Genomic DNA, 21318 nt, shown 5'->3' with positions numbered 1-21318 from the left:
CGTGCCTGACTGCAACCAATCACAGGCGTCTGTGGGTGGGGAAAGCAGGGAATACGAGATTGATTAATGAGCGGCCAGCATATTCAAAGTAATTGTTGCCGCGTATTCTCTGCACAGCTGTTCCTCGCCGCGCTGGTGATCGGGGAGCGGTATGAGCCAGGGGAAGAAAAAAAACGAGCGCCAATGTAAGTATGACTGAGAACAGCAGAAAAAAAGGTAAGTATACTGAATTTAATTTAAAAAAAAATAAAAATAAGATCGCTAGTGTAAAAACGCACACGCACGAAACGTGCTGAACACGGACTTTCTCCGTGTGCGGTCCGTGCAGGCACGGACCCATAGACTTTAGTGGGTCCGTGCCTGCGTGCTGCCGGCCAAAAACGGACATGTCGTCCGTGTAGAAAAGTGCACACACGTACTTATCACACGGACACACGTTCCGTGTGATTTTACGTGTGCGTGCCATCTACCATTCAATAACATGGGTCTCCGTGTGTACGTGTCTCCGGTACGTGCAAATACGTACTACACACGTACAAAAAAAACGGATGTGTGTTGCGGGTCTGAGACAGGTGGGACAAGGCCCCCTTGGTAATCTGAGGATAGACTGTCCTTGTAAACCCCACAATTCCTAGGATTCCTCTTAGAGGTACCTCCTGAAGAAAGAAGGGAACATAGGGGGGACTGTTAAACAATGAAATGCTGCTGCAGCAGACACTCACCCCCCAAGATGGCAGATCTGGTACCAGTTTCGGAGGCAGTTTATGACTTCCAGATTTGGATTTCTCAGATCCCCTGGAATGTCGACTTGCCGGACTGGACGGACTAGCCCTGCCGGAGGAGCGCTCCCCTCGCTGCCCTGGGAATCTGTATGCTGTTCCAGCACATCCTGCTCTGGAGGAGAGTTGTCTTCCATCCTGAATAGGGGAGAAGTCATACTCACCAGAATGCAGCGAAGGTGACTCCTCATACCTCCTTGGTTCAAATTTCCCACCTGAAATCCGTTTACTGGGCGCCCCCATCTTGGAACACCTTGCACATGCACAGGTGATGAACTTCCGGGTGCCGCGTCACTTCCTTTTCACCCCGGCGTTCCGTCAGCAGGGCGCCCATCTCGCGGGCTCCGTGTGAGGATCACATAGCCTGGGGCGACGCAGAGCCGAGCGCCCGCGCCCCACCACCGCAGACAGCCGAAGCCCTGGGGAGGTGCATCCAGGCCCGAATGCCGGCTTTTGGTAAGAAACCAAACTTCCACTCCGGGTCAGACCTGGGAGAATCCATGGGTTGTCCCATCAGCACAGGAAACTAAACTGATGTGAAGGAGAGGTACCGCCTTTTTATCAGTGGGTTTCCTGTCCTGATGTGGGCGGAACTTATCTCTCAGGTGGTGCAGTCATGGGCGAAAGGGAAAAATCAAAGTAAATCTATTTCATGACATATTTTACAAACTCTATATTTGTCATCTGTACTATAGATTTGTGCAAAGTTTGTTTTATTGCTATCTAAAAATATACAGTGGGGAAAATAAGTACAGTGCTGGCCAAAAGTATTGGCACCCCTGCAATTCTGTCAGAGAATACTCAGTTTCTTCTTGAAAATGATTGCAATCACAAATTCTTTGGTATTATTATCTTCATTTATTTTGCTTGCAATAAAAAAACACAAAAGAGAATGAAACAAAAATCAAGTCATTGATCATTTCACACAAAACTCTAAAAATGGGCCAGACAAAAGTATTGGCACCCTTATGCGGGCATCACACGATACAATCTATCGTGCGATTGCACGAGCGATCGTACCCGCCCCCGTCGTTTGTGCGTCACGGGCAAATCGCTGCTTGTGTCGCACAAAGTCGTTAAACCGCCATCATACGTACTTACCTGCTGAGCGACCTCGCTGTGGGCGGTGAACATCCTCTTCCTGAAGAGGGAGGAAAGTTCGGCGTCACAGCGACATCACACAGCCGCCGTCCAGTAGAAGCAGAGGGGCGGAGATGAGCGGGACGTAAACATCCCGCCCACCTCCTTCCTTCTGCATAACCGGCGGGTGCCACGGGACGCAGGTAAGCTGTGTTCATCGTTCCCGGGGTGTCACACGGAGCAATGTGTGCTGCCTCAGGTACGATGAACAACCGGCGCCATGAAAAATAAACTTTTAAAAATAAGCGACGTGTACACGACTCACGATTTGTGACCGATTTAGCGTGGCTCGGAGGTGTCACACGAAACGACGTCGCAAACTATGTCGGATGTGCGTCACGAAAACCGTGACCCCGACGATAGATCTTCTCGTGTGACGCCCGCATTAGCTTAACCCCTTCACGACCGCGGGCAGTAAAATTACGTCCTAAATGTCATAACCTTACTGCCCGCGGTCTGCCGGCAGCATCATGCTGCGATCGGCACACATCTCAGCTGATTTTCACAGCTGAGATGTGTGCCTGCTAGGCACGAGCAGAATCGTTATCTGCTCGTGCCGTTTAACCCCTTATATGGCGCTGTCAATATGTGACAGCGCCATTATAAGCACGATCGCGGTAAAATTTTACTTACCGCCGATACCGGAAGTCACGTGACGAGATCACGTGACTCCCGATAGTTGTCATGGTAGCACAGGGTCATGTGATGACTCCTGTACTACACCTGACTTGCTTTCACTTTCGCTGTGCCCGTGGCACAGCTAAAGAGAAAGAGAGCGTATCTGCTGTTTACAGCCTTGTAGCTGTGATCAGCAGATACTGCAGAGCGATCGGAATGCTGATCGCAATAGCCCCCTAGGGGGACTAGTAAAATAAAAAAAAAAAGTTAAAAAAAGTTTTAAAAAATAAAAAAAAAACAAAAAAACTTAAAAGTTCAAATCACCCCCCATTCGCCCCATTGAAAATTAAAGGGTTAAAAAAATAAAAAATATACACACATTTGGTATCGCCGCGTTTAGAAACGCCCGATCTATCAAAATATAAAATCAATTAATCTGATCAGTATACGGCGTAGCGGCAAAAAAATTCCAAACGCCAAAACAACGTTTTTTTGTCGCCACAACTTTTGCGCAAAATGCAATAAGAGGCGATCAAAACATAGCATCTGCGCAAAAATGGTACCGTTAAAAACGCCAGCTTGAGACGCAAAAAATAAGCCGTCACTGAGCCATAGATCCCAAAAAATGAGAACGCTACGGGTCACGGAATATGGTGTAAAACGTGCTCCACTTTTTTCGGACAAACTTCCGATTTTTTTTAACCCCTTATATAAAAGTAAACCTATACATGTTTGGTGTCTACGAACTCGCACTGACCTGAGGCATCACACCCACACATCAGTTTTACCATATAATGAACACAGTGAATAAAATATCTCAAAAACCATAGTGCTATTGCACTTTTTTTGCAATTCTTCTGCATTTGGAATTTTTTTTGCCGTTTTCCAGTACATTATATGGTAAAACTGAGGATTTAATTTAAAAGTACAGTTCGTTCCGCAAAAAATGAGCCCTCACATGACCATATTGATTGAAAAATAAAAAAGTTACGTCTCTCAGAAAAAGAATGGCGAAAAAAAAAAACGGAAAGCGAAAAATCGGCCGGTCGTGAAGGGGTTAATACTTGGTTGCACAACCTATAGCCAAAATAACTGCGAACAACCGCTTCCGGTAACCATCAATGAGTTTCTTACAATGCTCTGCAGGAATTTTACACCATTCGTCTTTGGCAAACTGCTCCAGGTCCCTGAGATTTGAAGGGTGCCTTCTCCAAACTGCCATTTTGAGATCTCTCCACAGGTGTTCTATGGGGTTCAGGTCTGGACTCATTGCTGGCCACTTTAGTAGTCTCCAGTGCTTTCTCTCAAACCATTTTCTAGTGCTTTTTGAAGTGTGTTTTGGGTCATTGTCCTGCTGGAAGACCCATGACCTCTGAGGGAGACCCAGCTTTCTTACACTGGGCAATACATTATGCTGCAAAATTTGTTGGTAGTCTTCAGACTTCATAATACAATGCACACGGTCAAGCAGTCCAGTGCCAGAGGCAGCAAAGCAACCCCAAAACATCAGGGAACCTCCTCCATGTTTGACTGTAGGGACCGTGTTCTTTTTTTTAAATGCCTCTTTTTTTCCCCCTGTAAACTCTATGTTGATGGCTTTTCCCAAAAAGCTCTACTTTTGTCTCATCTGACCAGAGAACATTCTTCCAAAACGTTTTAGGCTTTCTCAGGTAAGTTTTGGCAAACTCCAGCCTGGCTTTTTTATGTCTCAGAGTAAGAAGTGGGGTCTTCCTGGGTATCCTACCATAGAGACCCTTTTCATTCAGACGCCGATGGAGAGTACGGGTTGACACTGTTGTACCCTCGGACTCCAGGGCAGCTTGAGCTTGTTTGGATGTTAGTCGAGGTTCTTTATCCACCATCTGTACAATCGTGCGTTGAAATATCTCGTCAATTTTTCTTTTCCTTCCACATCTAGGGAGGTTAGCCACAGTGCCATGGGCTTTAAACTTCTTGATGACACTGCGCACCGTAGACACAGGAACTTTCAGGTCTTTGGAGATGGACTTGTAGCCTTGAGATTGCTCATGCTTCCTCACAATTTGGATTCTCAAGTCCTCAGACAGTTCTTTGGTCTTCTTTCTTTTCTCCATGCTCAATGTGGTACACACAAGGACACAGGACGGAGGTTGAGTCAACCAATGATTTTTAATTGTGCAGATGGCAAGCGGTAGAGGGCGAGGATTTTTGACCTGAAAATAGGACCCAGTCCTATATTGTGCAGTGCCTGTAAAACCGAGCTCCAAGATATCCTGTCAAAAGCCTTTTCAGCGTCAAACGACAGGATCATCATGGGTATTTTCTGAGTGCGTGCGTGTTGGACCAGATCGATAGTTTTCAGAGTGTTGTGTCTGGCCTCCCTGCCAGCGAGAAAACCCACTTGATCCGGGTGTATCTGACCAGGGAGGAGAGGGTTCAATCTATTAGCGAGGAGTTTGGCATAGAGTTTTAAATCTACATTAAGCAAAGAAATTGGCCTGTAGCTGCTGCAGCAGTTGGGTTTAAGAATTAGAGCTATGTGTGCTAATGTAGAGTCAGCTGGGAAGAGTGTGGATTCTGAGATAGAATTAAAAATTTAAAGCATGATGAGCGCTAATTGTTCAGAAAAAGATTTATAAAACTTGGCCAGGAAGCCATCTGGACCAGGGCTTTTGTTTCCGGGTGAGTCACGGGTTGCAGACTGAAGTTCCTCCAATGTAAAAGGACTCTCCAGCAAATCCACCAGGACCCCATTGAGCTTTTTGAAGGGGGAGGATGGGGCAGGAATTATATTTGGGTTGGTAGGGGATCTGGGGGACAAATTCTAAAGTTTAGTGTAATATGAGTGGAAGGTGTCTGAAATGTCAGGGGTGGCGTAAGACAGTTTATCATGTGTATTTTTAATACAGGGTATCAGGGTCTGGGTTCTTTTGGACCTCAAGGCATCAGCCAGCATACTGCCCGGTTTGTCCCCAAACTCATAACATTTACCCCTTCCCGACTGGAGTAGGCGCTGATAGGAGGAGTCCAGCAGCTGTTTGCTCGTATGGTTGCGGGCAACAAGGCTTTTTTATGGAGCAGCTCTAGGTTGGTGACCAATTGTAGAGCCACCTTAAGGGCAACAGCCCTGTCCTTCTTAATACGTGATCCCTGTTTGATAAACGTACCATGAAGGACGCATTTAAGAGCCACCCATTTATAAGCATGCGCCATGTCATGCCGCGAGTGATCAGTGATAAAGTGGTCAATTGTAGCGTGGACATCCACCATACAGAGTTCATCCAGGAGCAAGGACTCATTGAGTTGCCACGACCCCCTCATGTTTGGCAGGGAGGGGACTTTAATGGCACAATAGGCTGGCGCGTGATCAAATAATATAATGTTACCAATCCCAGTGGATGAGAGCCAAGGGAGTGCACTGTGCTGTATAAGGATGGAATCTGATCGACTGTATGAGTCCTGGGGGTGAGTAAAAACTGTAGTCTTTATCAGATGGGTGCTGGATTCTTCATGTGTCATAGAGTTGTAGTTGCAATTATGCTTTTTTAATGCGCTTGATTGTCACGTAAGGGGTGCTGGATTCACCATTGGAGTTGTCAACCGTCGGGTCTAGGGTAACATTTAGGTCCCCGCATAGTAAGACTATGCCTCGTACCAGGGGGTTTACGGTACCTACTAATTTGGAGATAAAATGGTCTTGGTGTTGGTTGGGAGCCTAGGTATTAATAATTGGAAGTTTGGCTACCAATAATTAAAGAGAGGATAATGTATCTGGCCTCACTGTCCACCCTACAATCGAGCACCTGGTGGGGTAGTAATTTGTGTTTGGCTATCGCTACACCCTTGGAATGGGAATTAGGGTTGTTTGTTAAAAAACTAGGTTGTGTAATATTTGTTCTTGATTGCGAGTGGGTGTCCCTGTTTAAAGTGAGTTTCTTGGAAGCATATCAATTGAACCTTACAATGTGTGAAAGTGGTAGAGGATTTGCGCTCACTTCTCTGGTGTGTTGAGGCCTTTTGCGTTAACATAGTAACATAGTTTGTAAGGTGGAAGGAAGACATTATGTCCATCTAGTTCAGCCTATTTTTAGTGCAGCTGTTCTGCAGTGTGGAACCAGGGAAGGTAAAAACCCACAGCGTAGGAGCCAATTTTCTTCATAGGGAAAATATTCTTTCCCGACTCCTAAGCTGAGTCAACTATCTACCTGTAATATTATGTTATTCATAACCTTCTATACTGTTGCTTTCAAGAAAAACATCCATTCCTCTCTTAAATTCATTCAGTGAGTTGTCCATAACCACTTCCTCAGGAAGAGAGTTCCAGAGCCTCACTGCTCTTACCGTGAAGAACCCTCTGCTATGCTGATGTAGAAATTTTCTTTCCTCCAAACGAAGAGAATGCCCCCTTGTTCTTGTCACAGTCCTTGGTACAAACAGATCATGGGAGAGATCTCTGTATTGCCCTCTGATACACTTGTACATATTTATTAGGTGTCCCCTAAGTCTTCTCTTTTCTAGAGTAAATAGACCTAATTTTGATAACCTTTCTGGGTATTGTAGTGCACCCACTCCATTTATTATTTTAGTAGCCCGCCTTTGAACCCTTTCAAGTTCAGTTATGTCTTTCTTGAGCACCGGCACCCAAAATTGCACACAATACGCCAAGTGTGGTCTGATGAGTGATTTATACAGAGGGAGAATGATGTTTTCATCTCGTGCCCCCAGACCTCTTCTAATACATCCCATGACCCTATTTGCTTTGGTGGCAGCTGCCTGACACTGGGCACTCCAATTTAGCTTCTTATGGACTAAGATGCCTAAGCCTTTTTCCATGTCTGATTTCCCCAGCAGTTTCCCATTTAGTAAGTAATCGTAGTATCTGTTTCTCTTTCCCATGTGCAGAACCTTACACTTATCTGTGTTACACCTCAGCTGCCATTTTTCAGCCCAATTCTCCAATTTACTCAAATCCATCTGTAGTTACAAACTGTCCTCCTTTGTGTTAACTACCTTACATAGTTTTGTATCATCTGCAAATACTGATATTTTACTCTGTAATTCATCCTCCAGATCATTAATAAATATATTAAATAGTAGGGGGCCCAATACAGACCCCTGTAGCACCCCACTAGTAACCGTGGCCCAATCTGAGTATGCACCATTAATAACCACTCTTTGTTTTCTATCATTAAGCAGCTACCTACCCATCTACACACATTTTCCCCGAGCCCAAGCTTTCTCATTTTACTTAGCAGTCTTTTATGTGGGACAGTGTCAAATGCTTTACCGAAGTCGAGATAAATGACATCCAATGATTCTCCTCGGTCCATGTGAGAGCTTACATCCTCATAGAAGCTCATCAGGTTAGTCTGACAGGAGCGATCCTTCATAAATCCATGCTGATATGGAGTTAAACATTTATTAACATTGAGATATTGCATAATAGCATCCCTTAAAAACCCTTCAAACATTTTACCCACTACAGATGTTAAGCTTACCGGCCGATAGTTTCCAGGTTCCCTTTTAGACCCCTTTTTGAATATTGGTACCACATTTGCTAGCCGCCAATCCAGTGGAACAGACCCGGTTTCTACAGAGTCTTTAAATATAAGGAATAGAGGCCTGTCTACAACATTACTTAACTCCCTTAATACCCGAGGGTGAATGCCATTAGGGCCTGGTGATTTGTCACTTTTAATGTTACTAAGTCGGTTCTGCACTTCTTCCTGGGTTAGGCAAGTCATACCTAATGGGGCATTTACATGATCACTCTGCATTTCCCCTGGATTATCCTTTTCCTGTGTGAACACAGTTGAGAAAAAAGTATTTAAAACATTTGCTTTTCCCACATCGCTCTCTATGATTTTACCCTCATTTTTCTTTAAAGGGCCGACACCATGAATTTTAATATTTTTTCTGTTTATATAATTAAAGAATAGTTTGGGATTTCTTTTGCTTTCCTTAGCAATGAGTCTCTCAGTTTCCACTTTTGCTAAATGTATTTGTTTTTTACACATTTTATTTTTCTCTATAACTTTTTAATGCTTCCTCGCTGCCTTCTTGTTTTAGCTTCTTAAATGCCTTGTTATTATTATTTATTGCCCCTTTTACATCCTTATTTAACCACATTGGTTTTCTCCTGTTCCTAGCCCTTTTATTTCTGTACGGTATGGCTCGCTCGCAGTGGGTGTTTAATACTGATTTAAACATTTCCCATTTATTTTCTGTGCTCCTATTTGTGAGGACATTGTCCCAATCAATTCGGTGAATGTCTTCTCTAAGGCTGCTTTCATACTAGGTTTTTCTAACATGCGTCCTGAACGCTTTTTGCTGCAAAAGCGGATCCAGTGCAAATGCGTTTTCATTTCAATGCATTTGCAATGGACTTGCGTCAATATGCGTTCACATGTGTTTTCGTGCAGTTTTGTCAGAATCCAGCGACTTGTAGTTTTTTATCATTGTTCAAAAACGCTACTTGTAAAATTTTTGAGCCAAATATTGCAAGTCGCTGGATTCTGACAAAACTGCACGCAAACGCATGTGAACGGTGGTATACTGATAAACAGGATCCTATTTGTGGTTTCTGGCCATGGTCAGTACACCAGAGAGTGAGTTTGTTTCTTTCTTTATTTCGCTCTTTCTTTCTTTCTCTCTTTCTCTCTCTTGTTCTCTCTCTTTCTTTCGCTCTCTCTCTCTTCCTCTCTCTTGTTCTTTCTCTCTCTCTCTTTCTTTCTCTCTTTCTCTCTCTTGTTCTCTCTCTTTCTTTCGCTCTCTCTCTCTTCCTCTCTCTTGTTCTCTCTTTCTTTCTCTCTCTTCCTCTCTCTTGTTCTTTCTCTCCCTCTCTTTCTCTCTCTTTCTTTCTCTCTCCCTCTTCTTCTCTCTTGTTCTCTCTCTTTCTTTCTCTCTCTTCCTCTCTCTTGTTCTCTTTCTCTCCCTCTCTTTCTCTCTCTCCCTCTTCCTCTCTCTTGTTCTCTCTTTCTTTCTCTCTCTCTTCCTCTCTCTTGTTCTCTCTTTCTTTCTCTCTCTCTTCCTCTCTCTTGTTCTCTCTCTTTCTTTCTCTCTCTCTTCCTCTCTCTTGTTCTCTTTCTCTCCCTCTCCCTCTTTCTCTTCCTCTCCCTCCTCTGTCTCCTCTTTTTTTCCCCTGCGGCATCTGCATTTCCAGTCTGTCACGTTCAGTTCCCTTTACTCCCGATCCCATGACTCCAATGCCCGCCCATGAACTTAAAGTGGCAGGATCCTGTAAAATAACACTTGCGTTTGCATGAGTTTTTCTTTAGAAAAACAGGATCCACTTTTGCAGCAAAAAAATGTTCATAACGCATGTTAAAAAAACGTGTGAAAGCAGCCTTAGGCCTTAGGTTACTTTCACACTACGTTTTTTTTAACATGTGTCCTGTACGTTTTTTTAATGCAAAAACGGATCCAGTGCAAATGCGTTTTCATTTCAATGCATTTGCAATGGACTCGCATCAACATGCATTCACATGCGTTTGTGTGCAGTTTAGTGAGGATCCAGCGACTTGCAGTTTTTTTTAACTTTTTTCAAAAACGCTACTTGTAGCTTCTTTGAGCTGCGTTCAAATATACAGTGTTCATTTTAGGACATGATCATATATCAGTGTCAAACATCAGAAATACCTTGTTTGATCACTGAGAACTGACAACTGATACCAGATCACTGACAACTGATACCTGATCACTGACAACTGATACCAGATCACTGACAACTGATACCTGATCACTGACAACTGATACCTGATCACTGACAACTGATACCAGATCACTGACAACTGATACCTGATCACTGACAACTGATACCTGATCACTGACAACTGATACCTGATCACTGACAACTGATACCAGATCACTGACAACTGATACCAGATCACTGACAACTGATACCAGATCACTGACTTCTGATACCTGATCACTGACTTTTTTATTCCTATGATATATTTCTTCCTTAAAAATGAAATCCTATAAATAATGAACCTAGAGCTTAATGGTAAGGCATCTGTGTCACACACAGCATTATACTTTCAAATAAAAAAAAAATACCCCCATCCACTAGGGGGGCTATAACCCCGAGCTCTGGCATTTCCCACTGCCCTCCTCCAGCCAAATGTAAATGATATGTGAGTGTGATCAGTGAGTGGTGATGTATGAGAAGGTCACTGCTCAGGTCTCAGACATCAGACTGACAATCAGGACTAGAGCAGAATATTTGCTTGGTTAATGTCATAAGGCAAGAAAGCCTCCCCCGTGTCTCCAGGGAATGGCGAGGGGTAAAGTTGCTGCCTCTGGAGAGTGGTTCCTCGGTTCCATCCCAGGAGTGGGAAAATAAAATGTAACTCTTTTTAAATTCTCCTGTTTGTGTGGATCTGCAGTAATGGCTGATCTGTGCCCGTGCAGAAGTCACATCTCACACAGCAGAGTGACTTATACACAGTGTTTGTATGTTTCACCTCATAACTAGGGAAAATCACATTCTCGTATCGCTGTGTCCTGTGGAGCAGTGGTTAAGGGCACAGGGTGGAAAGTCTCCAGAGAATCTTGTTTTCTGGGTTCAAATCCCAGAAGCAGAAGATTTTTATTGTTTATATTCTGCTGCACACAAAGTCCAGTAATGTCTCCCATGTAATATCTGACATTCTGATTGTCATTCTGCCATCTTAGGCTACTTTCACACATCAGTTTTTTGCCATCAGGTTCAATCCGGAAAAAAACGGGTAAAACGGATCCGGTACCGCATCCGGTTTTTCCCCATAGACTTGCATTGTTGCCGGATTGTACCGGATGGCTTTGCGTTGCATCCGTTTTTTTCCGGATGCGGCAAAATAATTGAATGCGGCGGCCGGATAGAACGTATCATGTAACGTTTTTTGTCCCCTTAAAAAAACCGCATTCTGCCGGATCCGGCGCAATACGGCATTGTATACAATGGGTGTCTATGCATGCCGGATCCGGCGCAATGCGGTTTAAACCGGATGCGGTGACCGCATCCGGTTTGGTAAACAGAGCATGCGCAAATTTTTTTTTTCATCATCACAAAACTTATAAAAGGATCCAGCACATTCTACACACTTCCTGCCGGATCCTGACTTCAACTTCTGCTGTCCTCCAGTCCAGTGCTCCAGGGAAGAGGTAATGTCCACAGTACTGTCCACAGATCACTGCTGTGAGCTGCGTACATGTACTTAGACATTTTTTTTTCTTTTTTTGCAGGTGCAGTGTTGCCGTTAACGTTTGGCCCATCAAGTTGTTGTGCGTGGTCTATTGAGTACAAGTGCGGATTTGGAGAAGAGAGTGTCCCTGAGGTAATGTCCACAGTACTGTCCACAGATCACTGCTGTGAGCTGCGTACATGTACTTAGACATTTTTTTTTCTTTTTTTGCAGGTGCAGTGTTGCCGTTGAATTTGTGGACAGCCAGTTGCTGTGTCCGTTTCCATTGAGTGCCAGTGCGGATTTGGAGGAGAGTGTTCCTGAGGTAATGTCCACAGTACTGTCCACAGATCACTGCTGTGAGCTGCGTACATGTACTTAGACATTTTTTTTTCTTTTTTTGCAGGTGCAGTGTTGCCGTTAACGTTTGGCCCATCAAGTTGTTGTGCGTGGTCTATTGTAATAAAAAAAATATGTCGTCTTCTGGTAGCCCGTCCTTCGGTTCACAAACTGAGGTATTTTATTTTTTTTGGTGTTATATTTTTAAAAAAAAAAAAAAAATTTTTTAAATAAACGACATTTACACAGGTGGCCGAAACATCACAGGAGATGCTGCCAGAAGACGACGGAAGGGGTGGAGAAATACACGGAGCGGGCGGTCATAGTGTAAGTTTCATACAGGAATTGTTTACCACAGCACACCAAACACATAAGTAAATAATGTTTTTTTTTTTTTCTTCACTAAAGGCTTCAACTTCTAGGGCTCACGATAGAGCTCCCCCAAGACCGTCCCAGGGTCGTCGTCGAGGTGGCGGTGGTCATAGTGTAAGTTATTTTTTTTTTTTTTTTTTTTTTTTTTTTGGTCATGTCAGTGTGAATTTTTGTCTATTTTTTTTTTTAATTTCTTTTTTCTTTCTTTGAACAGGCATCACAGCGTGCTCCCGATTCTGACGGTGAGGAGGCCGGATTTATCAACATCGACCTCCTCATCGATGAAGTTAGAGAAAGGGAGCCGCTGTGGAACATGGCTGACCGCCGCCACGCTGATTCGATCGTAACCCGTCGACTCTGGGACGAGGTATGCCACGCAGCGGTAGAAGGTTGGGGGGAGCTCAATTCTCGTGGCCAGAAGAAACAGCGTAAGTATTCACAGTTCAGTAGGTTATGCTGCATGATGTAATGTGTTGTATACTAACCACTTTCTGCTTTCCACTTTCAGGTGACAAACTTCAGAAGCGGTGGCGGTCTATCAGGGATCGCTTCAAAAAGGAGTTGAATCAAGAGATGCAGGCCCCGAGTGGATCCGGAGGACGCAGATCGAAGTACCGTTACTTTCGAGCGTTGTCGTTCCTCCGGACAACTATGGTGTGCAGAAGGTAAATATTCCCCACAATATGTACAAAGTATAATATTTTATGTCTGATTTTTTTTGCCTTTTTTTTTTAGTCAGTGCCAATGTATAGCAATTAAATTAATTATTGTTTTGTTTTTCCTCTTTTTAACAGCACCGTCTGCAGCACTCAGGAGCCTGCATCGAACCCGACAGGAGCGATCCCTGAACAGTCCGCCACTGGGGAACACAGGCACAGACCCCACCCATCTGAACCTTCCCTTCCATCGACATCTGTCCCATCCACCTGCGCTGGAGCTTCACGTGAGACTTCATTACCTGAAGCTGCTGGTGACGAGATAGCTTTTCCCCTACCCCACCCCTCTGACACTGCTGCCCTCAGTAGAACACCTTTGGGTTCTGGGCGTCAGCGTCATAGGGGTCAGGAAAAGAGCTATGCGCCCGAGTTCTTGCATCTAAATGCAGCCTTCCAGAACGCCATTCAATTATTAGCCGAACAAAATCGTTCATCTTTTAGCTTAATAAATGCCAATATGGAAAAAAATACACACGAATTGTGCACGCGTCTGGACAGGCTGCATTTAGATGCAAGTAAATCACCCAATCATTGTTTTTTTCAAGCCGTACTAGAGCGCATGGAAAAGCTATCTCTTGACCATCAGATGCATGTAATGCAAGCCACACGGCAGGCTCTGGCGCAGGTTGACTCCCAACCACCTCCACCCACCCCTCCAAGACCACCTGCCCCCCCTCCAGCCATTGTCCCTATTCCACCTACTGCCCAGTACCAGCCTGCTGCCCAGTACCAGCCTGCTGCCCAGTACCAGCCTGCAGCCCAGTACCAGCCTGCAGCCCAGTACCAGCCTGCGGCCCAGTACCAGCTCCCAACCACATCTGCCCCTACACTTCCTACCCACTACCACATCTCGCCTTCCACACCCATCATGACCCCAACTCAAGCCACTAATTCACCAGCCACCTCTTCTGTCTCCCAATCCCTCCACTCCACCCCTCAATCCTTACCAAATCCCATCCCATCTCCTGGTTTCCCTCTTGGTTTCTCAACCACACCTTCACCTTCTGTTACTTCCCCACCACCACCACCAACACCACTTTCCACCCTCAATACTCCAACTGTGCGTGTGTTCCCACCTGTCAGCCCCTCCAGTACTATCTCCACCCCAAGCCCAAGATATACCAATTTATAATTTATGTTTGTAATAAAAATAAAAGTTTTTTGTTGAAAAGTATTTATTTGTTCTTGTTTTTTTTGGGGGGAATATTATTTTGCAAGTTAAGTAAATAAAAAGGTAATACAAAAACATAACATGTTGTAATTTGACGGTGTAAAAATTACAAATTTTTAAAGCGAGTGAAAGCTTAAAATTAACAAGGTTAACAAGATATTTTTTAATTTATTTTTAACTATTTTTATTTGTTATAAAACTAAACAAAAATCTTACACCATTTGATCTTGCCAATCTACTCTACCTTCTGGGGACACAAAATAGTCAGCATATTTGTCACGGATTGTTGAACAGGCAACACTACTCCTAAATCCAGGACTGGTGTAGTCAGACAAAGCGGTGGATTCCAAACTCTGGTCATCCAAGGACAAAGGTTCCTTTGTTAAAACAAAATTGTGCAGTACCACACATGCTTTCACAATTTCATCCACAGTTTCAATGTTTAAATTAATGGCTGTTAACAACACTCGCCATTTGCTGGTTAGTATCCCAAAGGAGCATTCCACCATTCTTCTGGCTCTGGATAATCTGTAATTATATATTTTTTGTGTTTGCGTCAATCCACGGCTTGCATATGGCTTCAATAGATGTTGGGAGAGTTGAAAGGCTTCGTCGGCCACAAAAACAAAGGGCATTGGGGGCTCACATGTGCCAGGAAGAGGTCTTGCAGGAGGGAAATCAAAAGTATTCCCATAGATTCGCCGCCCCATTGGGGACATTTTAAAGACCTGAGAGTCATTGGATCTCCCATATGCGCCAATGTCCACTGAGATGAATTTGTAGTCCGCATCCGTTATTGCCATTAGGACAATTGAGAAATATTTTTTATAATTGTAGTATTCTGACCCCGAAGCAGCTGGTTTCACAATTCTTATATGTTTGCCGTCCACTGAGCCAAGGCAATTTGGAAACTGACAAATGTTATAGTATTGTTCAGCAATTGCAAGCCATCTGTCCCTGGTGGGCTGGGGGATGAAATCATCATGGAGGCAATCCCACAAGGCTTGGCAAGTGTCTCTAATGATTCCCGAGATGGTGGAAATTCCTAGTCGAAACTGGTAGTGGAGGGATGAAAGCGACTCTCCAGTTGCAAGGAATCTGTAAAGGAAAGACAATAATTATAAAAAAATAATAGCAAACACATTACAGTTAAAAGTCAATTTACAGGAGGATACAATTTAAAAAAAAAAAACTTACCTAAGCGTAACCAGCAAACGCTCCTCGGGTGTTATAGAGAACCGGCTGTAGGTGTCCGTTTTACGGATGTTGTCCGCAACAAGGCCAAGGAGGACGTCAAAATTAATCACTGACATCCGGACATAGCTTGTGAATTTTTCATGGTTTCCACGGAGCTCCAGGTATAGGGTTGAAAACACCCCACGTGTCAGTCTCTGGGCAGTCAGGGGATGGATCCAAAAGCGTCGATGTCGCTGACGCCTCAGTCGCTGTCGCTCCTTTTCTCTGACGATGATAGCCAAGCGATTTGCCTCAAATATAAAATCTGCAGCGATCTTTGTGTAATTTGCAAGAATAGCATCCATGGTTTCTGCTTGCCTCTGTCTTCATTCTGTCATATATGCTTCAAAATACTGTATATATACTATATGTTCCCAATAGCCAATCAGAATACGGAACGCGTTAATTGTTTGTTTAGTGTTAAAAAAACGGATCCGTCAAAAAACGGACATAACGGATGCAAAACGGATGCAAACCGGACCTACCGGATCCGTTTTTTAACGGATCCGTCCTAAACGGATCCGCTTAAAAACGGATCCGGTAGGTCCGGTTTGCTCCGGTTTGCACAACAAAAACGGAAACGTTGGATACGGCAAAAAAAAGGACTGTGCCTGAATACAGAAAACTGATGTGTGAAAGTAGCCTTAGGCTAAGTTCACACTTCAGTTGTTGTGCATCAGTCACAATCCATAGCCTTGAGGAATTAAGGAATCCTGCAAAATATTTTGCAGGAATCCTGTTTTTCCCCATAGACTTCTATTAGTGACGGATTGCGACTGATGACCCTGCGTTGCATCCGCTGCGTCGCGGTCCGTCGTTTTTGACTGACCGCCGAGCGGGGAGCAACGCAGAATGTAACGTTTTTCAGGCCGTCAAAATTAACGCGCCGCACAGGAATCCGTCGCCATCCGTCACACTTGTAATGTATGTCTATGGTGCTGGATTCCGTCGTAATCCGTCTTACAACGGAATCCAGCGCAGGATTCCGTCATGCTCTACTGAGCATGCCCAGCATGTTTGGCACGCCCACTGAGCTGTCCCAAACACAGACGGATCATGACTGATCCATCAAAAAACGGACACATAGCGGATGTAACGGACGCAACTGATCCGTTTTTTTCACAGGATTCCTGTGAAAGGAATCCTGTGAAAAACACATCAGTTGCATCAGTTGACATCTAAAAAACAACTGATCAGTTGCTGACGGACCTGACGGATTGAAAACAACTGAAGTGTGAACTTAGCCTAAAAGGGAACCTGTCAGGTCTCATATGCATTGTGACCTATAAGCAGGGTGTCCTGTAGCCTAATACCTCCTTCCTACCCATCCCTTTCTTGTAATATTGTGGAATATGAAAGTAATAAACGTTTTATTACTTACATATTTGCTATGTAAATGAGCAGGGTCTCTAGCCCCATGGGCGTCACATCACCCTGTGGGCATTTGCATGTATTCCATGGTATCATGCCCCTGTGTGCGTGATACCATGGATTTACATGTGCAACGTCACCATCAGCGTCTGCAGATCCCGCGCGTGCGCACTCACCATTCCTGCAGTCGTCATTAGGGTGCTCACTTCTCTGCTTCAGACTCGCTCTGTGCATGCGCAGAAGACTCCTGCACAGATTTAAACAAGATTCTCTGGAGACTTTCCACCCTGTGCCCTTAACCACTGCTCCACAGGACAAAGCGATACGAGAATGTGATTTTCCCTAGTTATGAGGATAAACCTGCAAACACTGTGTATAAGTCACTCTGCTGTGTGAGATGTGACTTCTGCACGGGCACAGATCAGCCATTACTGCAGATCCACACAAACAGGAGAATTTAAAAAGAGTTACATTTTATTTTTCCACTCCTGGGATGGAACCGAGGAACCACTCTCCAGAGGCAGCAACTTTACCCCTCGCCATTCCCTGGAGACATGGGGGAGGCTTTGTTGCCTTATGAGATTAACCAAGCAAATATTCTGCTCTAGCCAATTCTCAGTCTGATGTCGGAGACCTGAGCAGTGACCTTCTCATACATCACCACTCACTGATCACACTCACATATCATTTACCGTTTTTTTCGGACCATAAGACGCACTTTTTTCCCCCCAAATGTTGGGGGAAAGTGGGGGTGCATCTTATGGTCTGATGGGGGCTGCAGGGAATGTGGGTGCTGCGGTGGAGCGGGTCATCGGGGGCACGAGCAGGCTGTAGCAGCCACGTGGACCCGCTCATTTAATATGCACGCCCATCCCCCGCCCATCATCCCTCAGCACTGAAGCAGGCACTGACAGGTGGGCGGGATGATGGGCGGGGGATAAACAGCTGGCCCGCATGATCACCCCTGGCAACTACGGCCTGGAGTGATCATGTGCGGCTGTATTCACTGCTCCCCGTGCATCATCATCAGCGTGGGGAGCAGTGAATCAGTGTACAGTACTCACCAATCCCCTGCAGCATCGCTCGTCCTCCCGTCTGTGTCAGCAGCAGCGCCGCTGAATGAAGCCATCCCCGTTACCCTGCTGCATCGCGATCATCTCCTGTGTCTGTGCCGGCGGCTGGGTGGAGACTAGCACATCGATCACGTCATCGTTGTGCGCACGCATCCACACGCAGCCGCCGGCACAGACACAGGAGATGATCGCGATGCAGCAGGGTAACGGGGACGGCTCCATTCAGCGGCGCTGCCGCTGACACAGACGGGAGGACGAGCGATGCTGCAGGGAGTGAGGTAAGGTGAGGTGAGTATGAACGTTTATTTTTTTTATGTGCCACAGAATGCGGCCATAGACCAGGATGAGGGTATATTATGAGCAGGATGGGGTCATATGAGCAGGATGGGGTCATATGAGCAGGATGGGGTCATATGAGCAGGATGGGGGTATATGAGCAGGATGGGGGTATATGAGCAGGATGGGGTCATATGAGCAGGATGGGGGCATATGAGCAGGATGGGGGCATATGAGCAGGATGGGGGCATATGAGCAGGATGGGGTCATATGAGCAGGATGGGGTCATATGAGCAGGATGGGGGCATATGAGCAGGATGGGGGCATATCAGCAGGATGGGGGCATATGAGCAGGATGGGGGCATATGAGCAGGATGGGGTCATATGAGCAGGATGGGGTCATATGAACAGGATGGGGTCATATGAGCAGGATGGGGTCATATGAGCAGGATGGGGGCATATGAGCAGGATGGGGGCATATGAGCAGGATGGGGGCATATCAGCAGGATGGGGTCATATGAGCAGGATGGGGGCATATGAGCAGGATGGGGGCATATGAGCAGGATGGGGTCATATGAGCAGGATGGGGTCATATGAGCAGGATGGGGGCATATGAGCAGGATGGGGGCATATCAGCAGGATGGGGGCATATCAGCAGGATGGGGGCATATCAGCAGGATGGGGGCATATGAGCAGGATGGGGCATATGAGCAGGATGGGGGTATATTATGAGCAGGATGGGGGTATATTATGAGCAGGATGGGGGTATATGAGCAGGATGGGGGTATATTATGAGCAGGATGGGGCCATATGCCATGATGGGTTATATAGCAGGATGCGGCCATATGGCAGGATGACGGTATATAGCAGGATGAGGGACATATACTGCATATACAAGGCAGGAGGATCATTACCAGAATGGGATACCTTAGTAGAGAATTTGGGGACATTACCCCCATAATAGTGTCAGCAGCAGATCCTCGTCATGACCACATTTTTTGCTTAAAATTTTATTTTCCTATTTTCCTCCTCTAAAACCAGGGTGCGTCTTATAGTCCGAAAAATACGGTCCCTTTTGGCTGGAGGAGGTCAGTGGGAAAGGCCAGAGCTCTGGATTATAGCCCCCCTAGTGGATGGGTGTATTATTTTTTTTATTTGAAAGGATAATGCTGTGTGTGACACAGATGCCTTACCATTAAGCTCTAGGTTCATTATTTATAGGATTTCATGTTTAGGTAGAAATATATCATAGGAAAAAAAAGTCAGGTATGAGAAATCAGTGGTCAGTTGTCAGTTGTTAGGTATCAGTTGTCAGTGATCTGGTATCAGTTCTCAATGATCAGGTATCAGTTGTCAGTGATCTGGTATCAGTTGTCAGTGATCTGGTATCAGTTCTCAATGATCAGGTATCAGTTGTCAGTGATCTGGTATCAGTTCTCAATGATATCAGTTGTCAGTGATCAGTGATCAAACAAGGTATTTCTAATGTTTGACACTGATATATGATCATGTCCTAAAATGAACACTGTATATTTGGACGCAGCTCAAAAAAGCTACAAGTAGAGTTTTTGAAAAAAGTTAAAAAGCTGCAAGTCGCTGGATCTTGACTAAACTGCACACAAACACATGTGAACGCATGTTGATGCGAGTCCATTGCAAATAATAATAATAATCTTTATTTCTATAGCGCCAACATATTCCGCAGCGCTTTACAATTCAGGATGCTCATATACATATCATATACATAAACATATACAAACAAGTAACAATTATAGAAGATACAATATTTAAAGGGAAAAAAGGCAACCCTGCTCGTGAGAGCTTACAATCTACAATGAGATGGAGGGGAGGGGCAAGGTACAAGTGCTTATTTACAATAACAATCCAGCCATCTCAAGGAAATGGGGGATAGATAATGGCTTCCTGGACCAATAGGCCAGAGCTTTGAGATGCATTTGGGTGCCATGGAGTTTGACGTGGGGTTATGTTCTGAGAGGTTGTAGAGGGATTAGGTGAAATTAGTTTGGCTAGGGAGTGTGATAGGCCGCCCTAAAAAGATGCGTTTTTAGGGAGCGTCTGAAGCTGAGTAAGTTGTGATTTGTCCTAACTTCTTGGGGTAGAGCGTTCCAGAGGTTTGGTGCAGCTCGGAAGAAGTCTTGGATTCGGGAGTGGGAGGTTCGAATTAGTGTGGATGTTAGTCGAAAGTCATTTGCAGAGCATAGAGAATGGGTGGGGTGATAGACAGAGAGGAGGGTGGAGATGTAGTGGGGTGCCGCACTGTGGAGAGCTTTGTGGGTGAGAACAAGCAGTTTGAATTGGATCCTGTGATATATGGGCAGCCAGTGCAATGACTGGCACAGAGCAGAGGCATCCGAGTAGCGGTTAGCCAGATAGGTGACCCTGGCTGCTGCATTAAGGATGGACTGTAGAGGAGAGAGTCTAGTTAGGGGGAGACCAATTAATAGAGAGTTACAGTAGTCAAGGCGAGAGTGGATCAGGGCCACGGTGAGGGTTTTTGTCATTTCCATTGTGAGAAAGGGGCGGATTCTAGAGATGTTCTTGAGGTTCTAGCGGCAGGAGCGGGCAAGAGATTGTATGTGGGGGGTGAAGGAGAGATCAGAGTCAAGTATAACCCCCAGGCAGCAGGCTTGCTGCCTAGGACTTATCGTTGTGCCACATACAGAGAGGGAGATGTCAGGTTTAGGAAGGTTGGGAGATGGAGGGAAAAGCAGAAGTTCAGTTTTGGAAAGGTTAAGTTTCAGATAGAGAGCAGACATTATGTTGCAAACTGCAGTCAGGCAGTCACTTCTGTTCTGTAGTACAGCGGGGGTGAGCTCAGGGGAGGAGGTGTATAGCTGTGTGTCATCAGCATAAAGATGGTACTGAAAACCAAATCTGCTGATGGTCATTCCAATTGGGGCAGTGTAGAGGGAGAAAAGAAGAGGGCCAAGGACTGAACCTTGAGGGTCCCCAACAGTGAGAGGAAGAGGAGAAGATGTGGAGCCAGCAAATGATACGCTGAATGAGCGGCCAGAAAGATAGGAAGAGAACCAGGAAAGAACAGTGTCCTTTAGGCCGATAGAA

The 21318-nt window shown here is 45.2% G+C and overlaps 2 protein-coding genes across 2 annotated transcripts in view; one reads left to right on the top strand and one right to left on the bottom strand.

The window, feature by feature from the left end:
• The window catches only part of LOC142258717 (uncharacterized), a 491515-nt gene that overhangs the window by 421195 nt on the left and 49002 nt on the right, over positions 1–21318 (bottom strand). The window lies entirely within an intron of this gene.
• Positions 12334–17231, top strand: LOC142258714 (uncharacterized). Its single transcript, XM_075331331.1, has 5 exons — positions 12334–12505; positions 12606–12819; positions 12900–13056; positions 13186–13587; positions 17105–17231. Exons 1-5 carry the CDS (start codon positions 12401–12403, stop codon positions 17229–17231), a joined length of 1005 nt encoding a protein of 334 aa, XP_075187446.1. The 5' UTR covers positions 12334–12400.

Source organism: Anomaloglossus baeobatrachus, assembly GCF_048569485.1.
Source record: "Anomaloglossus baeobatrachus isolate aAnoBae1 chromosome 3 unlocalized genomic scaffold, aAnoBae1.hap1 SUPER_3_unloc_2, whole genome shotgun sequence".
In the NCBI taxonomy this organism is placed as follows: Eukaryota; Metazoa; Chordata; class Amphibia; order Anura; family Aromobatidae; genus Anomaloglossus; species Anomaloglossus baeobatrachus.
The sequence above is the reverse complement of the archived record's forward strand: the minus strand, read 5'-3'. Positions and strand labels throughout refer to the sequence as shown.